Source organism: Miniopterus schreibersii (genome assembly GCF_964146895.1).
Source record: "Miniopterus schreibersii genome assembly, chromosome: 5".
Classification (NCBI taxonomy): domain Eukaryota; kingdom Metazoa; phylum Chordata; class Mammalia; order Chiroptera; family Miniopteridae; genus Miniopterus; species Miniopterus schreibersii.
Window position 1 is genome coordinate 55,563,917 of NC_138106.1, and position 14,828 is coordinate 55,578,744.

At 46.1% G+C, this 14,828-nt stretch overlaps 1 protein-coding gene across 1 annotated transcript in view; it reads left to right on the top strand.

Moving 5' to 3' along the window:
• The first annotated feature begins 9,617 nt into the window (after positions 1 to 9,617).
• CCDC80 (coiled-coil domain containing 80) overlaps positions 9,618 to 14,828 on the top strand; it is a 33,645-nt gene continuing 28,434 nt past the window's right edge. The window contains exons 1-2 of the mRNA XM_081139409.1: positions 9,618 to 10,309; positions 10,710 to 12,613. Coding sequence (XP_080995535.1) covers positions 10,721 to 12,613 — 1,893 coding nt within the window. The 5' untranslated portion in view covers positions 9,618 to 10,309; positions 10,710 to 10,720. The remainder of the gene's footprint in view (positions 10,310 to 10,709; positions 12,614 to 14,828) is intronic.

Here is a 14,828-nt window from a genome sequence, read left to right on the forward strand (position 1 = left end):
AGCCTTGAGTTTTTTCTTGGAAGTTCTCTGCTCACTGTTGAGGAATTTGAAGCAGGAATGAAACGTTGATGCTTTAGGAAAATTATAGTAATGGTCATTTGGGGGATGGACTGGAGAGGATGAGTCTGGTGGTGAAATGACCAGTTGGAAGACTTTTACAGCCATAGAGCTGAGAGCCAACAGGAGACACAAAGTGTAAACACCGTTCTGGCTTCTGGTTTCATGACAGATGGGCACAAAATACTTCACAGGTACATCTCCTTCCACTGTTTGATCATTTATCTTTATACTTGGTGTTTAGCTCCTCTCTCTGACCTTTTAGCTCCTTCCCACGTTGTTTCGCTGCCTTAGGCCGAAGTCTTAGTTTATAACTGTTCTTGCGCAGGCACCGTTTCCACCACCGTTAGCTGAGCATTAGCTTTGTGGCTGGTAAATTTCACACATTAGAAATAACCATTCACACTCTCATTTATAGACACACAACGTAGAATAGTAATTTCCAGCATCTGAGGAAAGGGAGAAACAGGGAGTTATTGTTTCATAGGTACAGAGTTTCGTTTTGGGAATATGAAAAATTTCTGGAGACAGAGAAGTGATGGTTGCACAGCAATGTGAATGCACTTAATGTTGCTGAACTACACATTTAAAAACTGTAAAAATGGTAAATGTCATAGTATGTGTATTTTACCACAATAAACAACAACAACAGCAACAAAGGACTGAGAACTGAACAAAATCAACCCAGAAGCTTGCCCCGCTTGGGCACGTTTTATATGTGTGAGTTGACAAATTTCTCATTATTTATAGTAGATAGCTGTGAATTTTCTGTTACTTGAGCCACGAAGCATGCTACTAAAATTATTAAAAAAATAAATTAACCTTATTATTTATATAAAATATTAACCATTCACATTTTTATAGATGAAGAAACTGAGGTTCAGGCAAGTTGACAGCTTGCCCAAGTCACAAAACTAGTGAGGAACAAATCTGGGATTTCAATCTCAGTTTAGTTTGTCTGCAAATGTTGTGCTGCCTTTTTATAGGCAAAACAAATCTTATTCAGTGAATGAACAAAATCCCCAAATATGGGACGGTCTTGTAACCAGGATTTCTTTTTCCCAATCGCAGTGATTTCTCTCATTTTTGATGCAGTTACTTACTAACGTTTATTTGTACTGTCTCTGAATTTCCCCAGTAGCTAATGCCAAGGCTTTTTCCAAAATCCACCATCACAAATTATGTGTAAAGGGACCACATGCTTTTATTTTCCATAAAAATAAAAGTATTTTTACGTAAAAATAACATTTAGGACTTTGGAATGTCACCTGTTAACATATTCAGAATGAATTCCGCTTTGAACTTTTTAACTCACTTTGAAATCCACATTGTATTTGATCTTCACTCTGGAATGTCTGCAACAGACTTTGGTTAAAAATGGGTAAGTTACAACAGCATAGTTTTTTAAACAGAGCTTTCTAAGATGTGATTACAAACTAATGTGACTGTTCAAAAAAACACAAAAAAAACTGGAGTTCAAATGAATATCGTTGAGGTCAAAGCAGACATCTTAAGAAACTAGATAGTGACGGTTCGATTATTCAAACATGTAATAAGTACTTATTCTATGCCACACACTCAGAGAATTTTTGAAATTTCTTTTTCCTATTTCCTCCAAAGCCATTAATGAACCATGCAGGAAATGGTTCATTATGATACTTTGTAGTCATCTACTATTTTGGCCTCGACCAGAATTATACAATCTGATCATGTACCTCATTCAATAGACTTGGCTCCTAGAGACATCAGACTGTGACTAAAACACAACTCTAACTTCAAAGGTTGAAGAATTGACAAAATTTAAGATATGCCAAAAGTTTCCTGAAAGCACCATGTAACTGCTTTGACAACGCTGGCCGCTGGTAGCATCTGATCACATCTTGAACAGCGTGTTTCTTCCTTCACTGGCTATTGCTTTCTCTGCATCGATTTTCTTCAGGTTACTTACCTCTCACTAGTAGAAAGTGAGTTTTATAAGGAGCGCAGACTTTTATCTGTTGCTTTATCCCCAACACTGGAAAAATGTCCAGCACCTAAAAGGTGCTCCATAAACAGTTTCTGAATAAGTAAATAAATAAAATTAAGATTTATAAAAAATGTTTATATAAAATGCTTTGTCTCAATTTCATAATTTTACATAAAAAATGCTTTATATAAAATGCTTTATGTAAAATTTTTGTCTCCATTTCACAATTCTATAATTCAATGCAAGTATAAGGTTTAATTTTGATGATTTATGGTGCTATGTCTTCTGTTGCTACTGTTATTATTTAACAAAGTCATTAAGCAGCTCTCTGGTGCTAGTAGCAGTGTAGATTTTCTTTTCTTCTACCTTTCCTTCTCTAAAGTGATAAGTGAAAGATTATGGTCGGTGAGGTGTGGGCAGGTGAAATGGTCATCTCAGAAGGTGAATAAAGAAAAATGGAATTTATTTAAGGAAAAGGGGGTGGGAGGTGGTGATATCCAAAGGGAAGGGCTACACAGCACTGAGCCAAAGGGTATTGGGTCCATGATCGCAGCAAAAATATACTTAGGGTGGTGAAACAAAGAAGGTGCACAGAAGAGGCAATGGGAGAGCCTAGGCTGGGCTGCTCGGGCTCACTGCGAAGTTAGAGAAAAGGAGGCCTTGGAGGCAGGTTCAGAGGGTTAGCCCTGGACGAGCCGCCGCTGCCCATAGCTCCCCTGGTTGCAAGTCTTGTGGGGTCCCTTAGAGGGAAGAAGGGGGAAGGGAACGGTGCAGGTGTACTCCCCTGGGGAGGAGTGTGCACTGGGTCCTTTATCCTAAGTGTATTTATCTCTCTCTTGCAGATGAAAATCTTTGGGGAGGTCTCAGGGAAGGGTCTTAATAGAATATTCACCAGCTTTCCAGGTGTGCTCTTTCAGGGTGGTGGTCTCCACTAGTTGGTCGGTGCCACGGCAGGGGGTCATTAGTCAATGTAAATGGTCTTGAGGCAACCATGATGCTGCTTGTCTGGTTTTGCTGCTTTTCTGGGCCTAGAGCTCAAACACAGCTGAGGTCTAGATATTATCTTTGGGGAGGAAATGCTCAGGGGGTTTAAACAGCATAACCAATGGCATGCTAGGGGAGGATAGGTCACCTTGGGGACAAGATTCTTGTTTTGCCCCTTGCTAGTCACCTGGAGCTTTCTGCCCTGGTGACTTTCTGTACCTGGCCCATTGTCCCTACTCTGCTCCTGTCTGTTTAACAATAAGCCATATTTGGGTGGCCTTCTGGGTTTTTGCCAATTCTCCTTCTAACTGTATTTGATTGGCACAGACATACCATTTCTATACTTTCTCTTTATGCAGGGTGCAAAGAAAAAGGCAAACTAAATGGAAGGTTACTCCATATTCTCAGCAGCTTAAAGATCTTGTGAGAATGAGAACCCATATTTGAAGCACAAAATGATCAGAAGAGTGATGCTCTACAGAATATCTTCTCAGAGAAAGGAGGGTGGTTCATATTGGAGCTTCTGGGAAAACCCTCTGAAAGAGATAATTCAGGGCTCAGACACTGAAGAGTGAACTGAATGAGGATACGTGTGGTAAGAACCTGTGGAGACAGGGTCAGAGGTGATATGTTGTTCAAGCTGTGGGCAAGTGAAAACCACCGTGCCCTCCCTCCTTTCTCCCACCACACCAGCCACATCTCCTCCACACCCTTCACTCTTTCTCATCTTCTAAATGCTGTACGCCAGGCCAGAGGACTTCATCTTCACCTATACTCTCTCCTTAAGTAATTTTTTTTCCAGCCTTATGTTTTAAATAGCCTTTCAAATTTATCATTCCAACCCCAGTCCCCCTTGAAGTACAGACTCATGTACCAACAGGCTGCTCAAGCTCTGTGCCAGAACGTCTAACAGGGTTTTCAAACAAAATGTTTGATTGTTTCTGCTCCAAACTACTCCCATCAACTTTGGCTTCAGTATTTATACCAAAGAGGATGACTTTTTTGCAACTACTGTGCTGCTGGCACCATAATTCAAGCTACCATACCTTTCACTTGACTAGTACATTATCTTACTAACTGGTCTTCCCCCAGCCATTCTTGCCCCCATACTCTATTTTCCATGAAGCACCCATAGCGAGCCCTCTACCTTATACATCAAGTCTTGCTATATCCTTTCTTAAAACCCTTCAACATCACTTCTGGGGCACACTTGTGACACAATCGTGCTTCAATGCCTATGTATTTGCTGTTCCCTCTACTTAGAATGTTCTTCCGCTCTGCCACCGCTGGAGTGACTGGCTTCCCTAGCATCACTTAGGACAATTATCCTTGACCTCTATCTAAATAATGGCTTCCTTCTCTTCATCACCTTTTACTCCCTTCCCTTTAAAAAAAAATTCTCCCAAGCATGTATCTAGGTATAGGTATGTTTTTTATTCATATTCTATTGTTTACTTTCTTCTTTCTTTTTTAAAATATATTTTTATTGATTTCAGAGAGAGGAAGGGAGAGGGAGAGAGAAACATCAAAGAGAGAGAGTCATTGATCGGCTGCTTTCGGCATGCCCCCGGCTGGAGATTGAGCCTGCAACCGGGGCATGCACTCGGACCGGGAATCGAACCACAATGTTCAACCGCTGAGCCTACTGCCTGTTTTCTACCACTGGAATATAAGCTCCATGAGGTCAGGAGCTCACTCACTGTTATATCCCTGGGAACTAGAACAATGTCTGACGTGAAATAAATGTTTGTTGAGTGATTGTATGGTCATCCTGTTGGTTAACCCCTCCATATGTCAGGTGATGTTTTGAGTGATGCAATCAAAACATGGAGTGAAGGGTCAATAAAGAGAAACAAGAAGTGAAAGACAGGGCAATCCTAGCAGGGCAGGTGCAAGAGGCAGAGCCAAGATGGGAACTGGGAAATGAGAATGAAAGGACTGTCAGGCAATCCAGCACATCCTGCCAGACAGAATGTCTTGGATTCTTGTAGACTAATGGAATCTAGAGCCAGAGGAACAAACTAAGCAAGATTTTCCAGGTGCTAGACAATGGCTGCCATGGGAAGCCTCATTCTGGGTAAAACCTGCTCCAGCAATCAAAGAAGCAACTCTAGGACAGGAATGAACTCTGTGCATATTGGCTGCAGCCACAGTCAGCACTGGTTTTTTATATAAGGAGAAAGTCATCAGTACTGCTACAGAGAGTACAATTGACTAGTATTTGTTTCTTTTCCAGTGGACTGTGAGCTTCTAAAGGGAATAGACTGCCTGGTCCTCTGTCGTTCCTGGTACAAAGTCTGTACTCTTGGAGAACTTTTGAGAGCAGAGCTGAAAGAAGGGAGAAAGAAATAGGATCATAACTCTATTTTGGGCTGTACCTAAAAGCATGGAGAGCACCATAATCAGAATTTTCCCCTTCAAATCTGATTGATATAAATCTTTTGTATGCATTAAATGGTCAATGGTTAAGACTTTGAACCCAGTACTGTCCACCTCTTCCCAGCCTAGAATTAAACCTCCCAAGCAGCCCGGCTGGGCGTGGATCAATGGTTAAGCATCGACCTAGGATCCAGGAGATTGTGGTTCAATTCCTGGTCAGGGCACATGCCTGGGTTGTGGGCACCATCTCCCGTCTGGGGGCGTGCAGGAGGCAGCCGATCAACGACTCTCTCATCATTGATGTTTCTATCAGTCTCTCTCCCTCTCCCTTCCTCTCTCTGAAATCAATAAAGATATATTTTTTTAAAAATTGCTTTGGCCTTTTAAAAAAACCCAAAACCGAACGAACAAACAAAAAAACCTCCCAAGCAGCAAATCGATACGCCCACAAGTTTACACTACTCACACAGAATGACAGCTAATAAAAATATGGACTTTAAATCACTGATGTACAAAATGTTAAATGAGCCATTAGGTCACTTACAGAACTCCTTAATGTCTACTAGGGCAAGATCCTTCAATTTGCTCTAATCAGGAACTTGACAGTTTGTTAATTAAACAACTTTCCACCTAGAAAAAAAAGTGCCTTCTGGGTTCCTCCAGTAAATCCTAAAGTAATTAAAAAGAAATGAAATAAAAAAGAATATTAAAACTATTCTTCCAAATAGTTTTGTCCACTATTCTCTATCAGGTAACCTGAATTTCTATCATCTATCTATCTATCATCTATCTATCTATCTATCTATCTATCTATCTATCTATCTATCTATCTATCATCTATCTATCTATCTATTTATTTTTAAACTCTACGTATCCTTCAGCTTTCTATTAAAGATGTGACCTTGTTGCCATTTCAGAGCAGTTTCAGAGAGTTTCTTTGGGGGAGGTAACCCTTTCTCAGAGCTTCTCTGGGCCGCAGCATCCTGAGGTAAGAGCCGCCGTGGGCTTTCCCCTAGACCTTGCCGTTTACTTCTTTAGTGTGTCCTACTCTGTGACTACTGAGAAAGAGAATTATTTTTTATTCTGAAGGACGTAAACGTGACTTAAGACCGAACACTGATTAAAGTCTGCAAATGGAAAGAGAAAGCATGTAGCATTATCTTCAGTGTGAATATTGTTGTGTGTGTCGCTGCCACAAAGGTGTGATAAAATGGCTCGGCTAGTTTTTCTGCTGGGGAAGCAGGTTATCGCAGAGCAGGAGAGAGGCGGTTTCCCTCCTAGAGCTCACTGAAGAGCTTGTGTTTTGCCTTCTTTTCTTTTCCCCAATTCCTTTTAAGCAACTGATTTTTTTCAAGCAATAGAACAATATTTTGAATCAAGTAACACCCACCAAGTGTTAAGTCTGTGCAAGGAGACAAACTAAGTGTCACAGAACCTATGGTTTCTCTAGGATGTCTGCAACAACTTATTCCCCTGGGTCTTGGCCCCAGGTTGCTGAGGACTTAGGTCAATGTGGGTCTGATCAGTTAGCACACCCCCTTCTGGATGATTCCTTACATTTACTCGGATTTTCATCAGATAACTGCCCCCATCCCAGTGTTGCTAAAGCAGTTCTGTTTTGCACATTCTGGCTTTTTTTCCACCTCCAAATTACTATGCAACCAATGTCACGTAGTTTCTTGTCAGTGGATTTCAAAATCAGCATTTATAAAATCTACTTTTGAATTTTATTTCTCTTACCTTTCTTTGACTCAACGTAAATCTCTCTCTCCACCCCCCCCCCCCATAATTCTTGCTCTTCTCTGTAATTAGTTAATGTTTCTTTCTTGGGTTACAGAAAAAATGGAAATATCCTAGTGGAGGATTTTTTAATATAGGGCTCTTAAATCATGGATTCGAAATTGAGAATCATTACAAAGCACGTATCATCATGGGCTTCTCCAGAAAGGGGTGGACTTGCTAATTTCTCTAATTGGACATGTACTCCCTGACTTCCCTGGAAGGCTTTTCTGAGGTCCCAGGGAAGGCTTTAAGCATTGAGGTTCAAAAATCTTGAGTAGGCGCTGAGAAGCCCCATTTTGCCGGGGGGGGGGGGGGGGGGGGGGGGGGGAGCAATAGGGAGACACCAAGGTGGCAGAATTCGGTCCTTTCCCACTACGTGTTGAGCGCGCCATCTGGTGGCCGAAGCTCATAGAAGGGAAGAAAACCTGAGGCCCCGGGGAAGACAGACACAGCTCAGGGTTGGGCTGGCTTCCCGTCTGAGTGACATCCTGGTCACTAAAGTGGCTGTAATTGAACTTCACTAGTACACAGGTGACAAATGTTGTGCACATTGTTAAGAGGTTGGTAGAAGCTACTAGTACACAGGTGACAAATGTTGTGCACATTGTTAAGAGGTTGGTTGATATTCAAAAAAAAGAATGAGACTTTAAGGGTCAATTAAGAAAGGTAAAAATTACTACTATAAAATTACTCTGGAAAGCAGGATTCTAAAAGTGTAATAAGTGCTCTGGTTGAGCAAATAAATGAGAATCTTCTATGAATATGGGAAACACAAAAAGTATTAAAGGAAGAGAAAAAAGGAGGTGTGGGAAGAAAATAAAAGGGGGAGGCAGGAGAACACCTACTTTGCAGACAGTTCTAGACCTGGGTTCCATTTTAGGGCTACCACTTAGCATTTGTGTGACGGTAGGCAATTTATTTAAATCCACTAAGCCTCAGTTTATCCAATGGGAGCAATTCTGCCTATCTCCTAGGGGTGTGTGAGGGTTAGATAAAAGAATATATGAAAGTGCCAAATCCAGTGCCTCACCTAAAAATGCTCAATAAATGGTGGTTTTTATTAGCAGGGAGAAGCCAAAAGGAAAAAAAGAAAGAAAGAAGGGAAAAGGCCTTGGAAGGGATGGTATAGAATCCATTATGCTTTGAGAAAGGAAATAACATCTAGGACTGTACAACTTAAGAGGTGAAGCCCATGAAAGAAAAATCTTCTCTGACTGGTAGACAGAGGGTCTGTGTCCGAAGCCTACCTTCGTTACTGCAGTTACAAGAGTCAGTGGGGGCTCCTGAGGAGGGCCTTCCCTCTTGGCACCCCTTGTTCCTCAAGCTGTGGACTGCGAGCCTTACACTCAACCCTCTACAGGTCTTCAATTCTGTGCTGGGAGCTTCTGTGAAGGAAAAGCATATGACCCATTGGAGATGGCTGATCAAGGGGTAGCAACTGAGGACCAGGTTTTAGTCAGTGAGTAGCCATTAGCATGGCCTAGTTTGCAAAGGGCCTTCTGAGAACCCTGGCTTTCCACTGCCTGTGGCAACTCACACCAACTGGATTCTCTTAGAAAAGCTGGATGAAATATTTGTATAACCTGCGGCAACTTTCCACCCACCTAAAAGCTGAATTCCCATGACAGACCCAGGAGGTGGACACACAGAGCTGCCTCAGTGTCTTCTTCGGAACCTGATATGGCTGTTTCTAAGCATTGCCTAACGCTCTCTAGATGCCTGAAGCTTTTGGGGAGCAAAATACTGCAATGCTCACCCCCTCCACACATACACACGCACACCACACTCACGCCTCTAAGGAAGGTCTTAGCCTGCCATCTCCAGCCAGAACCCAGAACTGGAGGTCTCAATGCCTCTCCCCTGATGCAACGGCCGACCAGTCTCCGGGGAACAACAGCTATTGCCTGCATTTCTAACCTTTTACCAGCTTCCTTCCATGCCAAGGAGAAAACTAGGAACAAGAATAGAGTAATACGATCTCCAATTAGCATAAAATAAAAACAACCCAGTCATGTTTTCCACGGGCTTTTCCAACCTCCAACTAAATGCATGAAACAGGGAGAAAAAGATAAAAATATCTACACGGAACTATAAATACATATACTGTCTGTGGGTGTGCAGCCAAGCACCCTGACCCAAATGACTGTCTGTCTCTGGGAAAGCCAAGCAGCCAGATGCAGAAACCTGAGCATTTTCCCGGTTCCGGAGTGCAGTGTGAGTAATGGCAGGACGGGAGAATGTCCTGATTGCTCGGTGTGGAAGGGGTTAAGTGCTCAGCCATCCTATTCTAAAGTGATTTATGATGATGGGTAGTGTTTCAAAACTTTTCCCCACCCAGAGAACAGCCCCCTCCCTCCCCACCGAGTCCACTCTCTCAACGTGCTGAAATGGGAAGGAGGCGGTGTTTTGCTGATCTGTTAAATTCTTAGTGAAGTTTCCTTGATTTCCAGTGGCTGCTGTTGTGTGAGTTTGGTTTGGATCAAAACTGAGGTTGTCCTGGCATTCCTGGGACTGGATCCAGGCAAGAGGAAGAAGCAGGAGAAGGAGAAGAGGAGAGGAGAGGAGAGGAGAGGGGGGAAAGGTGGGGAGAAATAAAGGGAGGAGGGAGGCGCAGGAAAAGAGAAAAAGCCTATTTTCAACATCACATTCCTGTGTTTTCCCTCAGCCTGGAAAACATATTAATCCCAGGGCTTTTACGCTCGGAAACAAAGGGACTAAGCCAGACTGTGGGGGAAAGGGTGATAAGAAGGACCCTGGGACTCTAAAGAAAGAAAAGAGTGAGGTTCAGAAATAGCTGGGGCTCCACTTCAAGGGGCGTCCTGCCTGTCGGCACAGGGATTGGCACACACGGACGCAAGACGGAGCAGGAGCGACAGAAACATGGAGATGCAAAGGCTTAAAAGGACAGCTCCTGTCACCTCATCCTACTTGTCAAGAAGGTGAAAAGACAGCAAGAAAAGAACGCAGCAGAGCCCCTCAGGTCAGGACAGGCGACTTTGGGAGCTGGAACTGCAGCACGCCCCAGCCTCGCGAAGGAGACAGAGGGTTGGGAGGAAAAGCATTTCATCGAGGAAACTGTCCTGGGACCACACTTCAGATTGCTTTTTAAACCCTCTGCATTCCATCTCCATGAGCCACAATGTAAGTGTGTAATCCTTTCTGTCTTCGGTGTGTTTGTTTCTTTGTTGCTTGTCTGAAGAAGTGAAGTGGGAATGTTGTCATGATTAATGCGCCCCGTGTGCATTTTCTCTGGAGCATCAGAGGCAGAGGAAAGGGTGCAGCTGAAAGGGGCACTGAGTTGACTCAATGTAACTGTCTCTGCTAAGCGCTGACGAATTATAGGGGCTTGAAAGTAACAGGATCTCCCCCTGTTTTCCATTCCCTGACCTCTCTCTCTTTATTCTCTACCCACCCCTTCCCCCCAGCGTTTGGCCAAAATAGAGAAAGGGAAAATGCCTGGCTCTGTGTGCAATGAAATAATTCTCTTTCTTTTCTCCCCCTCGCCTCCCCCTTTGTCTTTTGACCTCGCTGCCTCCCAAAGTGGACTGCACAATGACATGGAGAATGGGACCCGGTGTTACCGTGCTGTTGGCCATGTGGCTGGTGTGCGGGTCCGAGCCCCAGCCCCAGGCCGTGAGTGGAGGGAGCCCCGGAGGGCAGAAGGCGCCTGTGGTCTCCCCAGCCAACCGAAGGCCAGCCCGGTTGCTGAGGCACACGGGGAGGTCTCAGGGAGTTGAAAGAACCGCTCTGGGAGAGCGAAACCTCCAGCCCCTCCAAAGAAGGAGCAGTGTGCCCGTGTTGAGAATAGCTCACGAAAAGGCCCCTCCGGCCCCGCTGCGCCTCGGCGGGGCGCCGGTGAGCCCCGAGCGGAGGCCGGCATCCCGGAGTTCTCCCCGTGAGATGGTCCGAGACGAGGGGTCCTCGGCTCGGTCCAGGGCGCTGCGCTTCCCCTCTGGGTCCGGCTCCCCCAACATCCTGGCGAGCTTCGCGGGGAAGAACCGCGTGTGGGTGATCTCGGCCCCGCACGCCTCGGAAGGCTACTACCGCCTGATGATGAGCCTGCTGCAGGACGACGTGTACTGCGAGCTGGCCGAGAGGCACATCCAGCAGATCGTGCTCTTCCACCAGGCGGGCGAGGAGCGCGGCACGGTGCGCAGGATCACCAGCGAGGGCCGCGTGCTGGAGCAGCCGCTGGACCCCAGCCTCATCCCCAAGCTGATGAGCTTCCTGAAGCTGGAGAAGGGCAAGTTCGGCATGGTGCTCTTGAAGAAGACGCTGCAGGTGGAGGAGCGCTACCCCTACCCCGTGAGGCTGGAGGCCATGTACGAGATCATCGACCAGGGCCCCGTGCGCAGGATAGAGAAGATCAGGCAGAAGGGCTTTGTGCAGAAGTGCAAGGCCTCGGGGGTGGAGGGCCAGGTGGTGGAGGAGGGCACGGGCGGCGGGGGCGCGGGGAGGCCCGGCCTGGGCGGCGAGAGGGCCAAGGAAGACCTGAGGAGGGCGCAGGTCCCACCCACCAGGGAGAGCCGAGGGAAGGTGCTGAGAAAACCGGCCACCACGACGCCAGCACCCCCGCCACCTCCCCCCACCCCAAGGGTCACCACCCTGCCTCCCGCTCCGGTCACAACGGTGACTCGGGCCACCTCGAGGGTGGTAACCGTAGCTGCAAGACCTGCAACCACCACGGCCTTTCCGACCACGCAGAGGCCCTGGACGCCCCGGGTGCACCCCTTCCCGGAGGCGCACAGGCCCCCGGCCACAGCGGAGGGGGCCACTGCCAGGAGCGCCGTAGCCGCCGAGAACCTCTACCCTGCGCCCAGGAGGGAGCCGCAGAGGGAGAGGCCACAGCCCACCAGGAGGCCCAGCAGGGCCCCCAGCTCCGAGGGCTTCGCGGGGGCCCCCCCCACCCCCACCTCGGAGCCCAGCACCAGGGCTGTCTCGGGCCGTCTCCGGGACAACCGCACAGACAGGCGGGAGCAGGGCCACCGGGACCCCAACGTGGTGCCAGGTCCTCACAAGCCAGCCAAGGGGAAGCCTCCCAAAAAGAAAGCCCAGGACAAAATCCTTAGCAATGAGTATGAGGACAAATATGACCCCAGCCGGCCCCCCGCCTCGCAGCTGGAGGAGGAGTTCCAGATGGGGAACATCCCCCCCCAGAAAGCAAAGGAGTCTAAAAAGCATGAAAAGCTGGAGAAACCTGAGAAAGAGAAGAAAAAAAAGGTGAAAAATGAGAAAGCGGACAAGTTACTCAGAAGCGAAAAGCAAGTGAAGAAAGACAAGGCAGAGAAAAAGAGCAGGCCCGAGAAAGACAAGAGCAAGAAGAGAAAGGCAGGGAAAGCAGAGGCCGAGGGCTACCTGAAACCCACCTCCAGGTACCTCCCTCAGAGCCCCAAGAAGCTGGTGGCCGACCTGCTGGGCTCCTTTGAAGGCAAGCGCAGGCTCCTGGTAAGTACACCTCTCCTTGGCCTTGTTCCGTGGGCCCAGCAGGGGCTGTTCACGTTTGGTTTGTTGTTTTTCTAAAATCACGTCGCTGGCTGGCGGGCCCTGGCTGAACCCGTGCCATGTCAGGATGACCAGGAGGTGGGTGAGGGAAGGGCAGCCAGGCCAGCAGCTCCCTTTGGTTTCGATGCTCTGTGAATCTTTTCCACACAGACTCAGAATCATTGGCCAGGAGGGCCTTAGACATGGACTCGGGAAAGCACCTGTAGTCAGCTTCTTCCAAACCCAGCAGTACCCATCCCCCATCTTCCAGGGGATAGTTCTGGATACAGCTCCATGGCAGTACATTCAAAGAGTAACAGAGAGTGAAGTTCCTAAAATGATAGATGTTGACGCCGGTCACAATTTAGGAAGATGGTTTCTCTCTTCCTGAGCTTAGAAACCAGAAGCTTGTATATGGGGAAATAACAAGGTTTTTCCTCTGCCCCCTAATTAGGTCTATATCAACAATTGGAAAACTCAGAGGGGAAAGTAAGGCAGTGTGGGTGGAGAGTGGGTGTGACCCTCATGAATGCTTTTAAACCAGCTGTCTGAAATCTTCATCCCGTAAAGGCTGCCTCTTCAATCACTGCCCAACCAGTAAGAGGCCAAAAGGATGGAGTGTGGGAATCTGGATTAATTGTTCTAATTTTCAATACCATAGCAACACACTTGGAGCCCAGACGTCAGTTGCCTTGAGACTCTATAAAATGAGCATGAACGTGTGTGAGTGTGTGTGTGTGTGTGCACTACTAGAACTGAGCGAGTCACAGGTTTATCTCAGTAGCTATCTCTTTGGAAATTAGAGAAATCTCATATCTTAATAACAGTATGCGGTCAAATCCCAGGGAAAAGAATTTGGACAGGAATAAGCCCCCTCCTAAGTGTAAGGGCAGTTCTCATGAGCGATGTGAGAATGTTTCTTCTCCAAGTCTCCTTACCCACTCCTTTAGTGCCCTTCCAAGATTTTACCCCTAGCCTCTTAATGCTGTCATTTTACTCCAGGCTGTCAAAGAGGACAAGAGTATGATACAATTACTTCAGAGAAAAAGGCCAATAATTAATGGTGGGTGATATGAATCAGGGACAATTCTCTCAGGTACCTGGATGGGAGGGAGCCATCTCATGCCACTGAGGGCATCATCTATCCTACTGAAGGCACAAGGTGACTCCATACCCCCCATTTCCCCACTGGAGGAGATAGGCTCTCTTCTTTCAGGGCATCTCTCAGAAGGTTTTTTTAGTTTTTTCCCAATGTGGCCTAAATTTGGATTAACGATCTGAGCCAGAGAGACTCTGGTACCCATCTCTCTTTAGTGGTTTCAAAAGTTTAAATGTTATTCAGAGCAGAGTCTCTTGTGGTATTTATCTTGGGTGGGGCATGTCCCCAAATTCTCTTAGCTGTCGCATCAATAAAGTATTTATGTATTAGGAGAAAACCTAAGTTTTGATAGATTCTATGGGTTGTGTGTGTGTGATTTTTTTGTATGTTGTTACTTGTTTTAAAGAGAGCCTTAAAGTAACTGTATAAACCGAGGTTAGCAGAGGACAGGCTGTCAGAGCAGTTTAACAGCTACTTGGTTATTCCCAGAGTTCATACATTTAAATGGGAATGTTCCAGTGAGAACCAAAAGAATCACTGCTTGTAGAGTAAAACTCTACCTGGTACTTGAATGTCTGCTAGAGAATCTGTGGGGGAAAGCTCTCTCTGGGCTGTGAAAAGCATTAGTGGTGTGCTCCGTTGCCCTCCTCCTGCGTACATGGGACTTTGTCCAGCCTGCTAAAGCACATCACCCAACCGTGGCCATTTAGCCAACAGGGCAAGCAAAATGTTCCTCATAGTCAGGGTTTATACAGAGGGAAATAATCATGGGTAAACTGTGAGGATTGTAATTGTACATGTATGGGTAAATACTTCCATTACTGCTAGTTTGTGAGTCAAAAGAAAGGGCTTTTCATAAATATCCCTGACATTAGTCATGTCTTTTATTTTTCTCCCTTTCTCTCCACTCCCTTAGTCAGGGATTTGAAAGCCCAGCTGGGTCTTTTCTGCTTTTAACGGTATCCCTGATCATAAATTTCTAGCAAATGAAACTCCAATGACAGCTTCTGCTGATGTCATGTGAGGCAAAACAGAAACCAGCTGGGATTGCTCATGGCAGCATTGCTCTTGGTGGCTGGT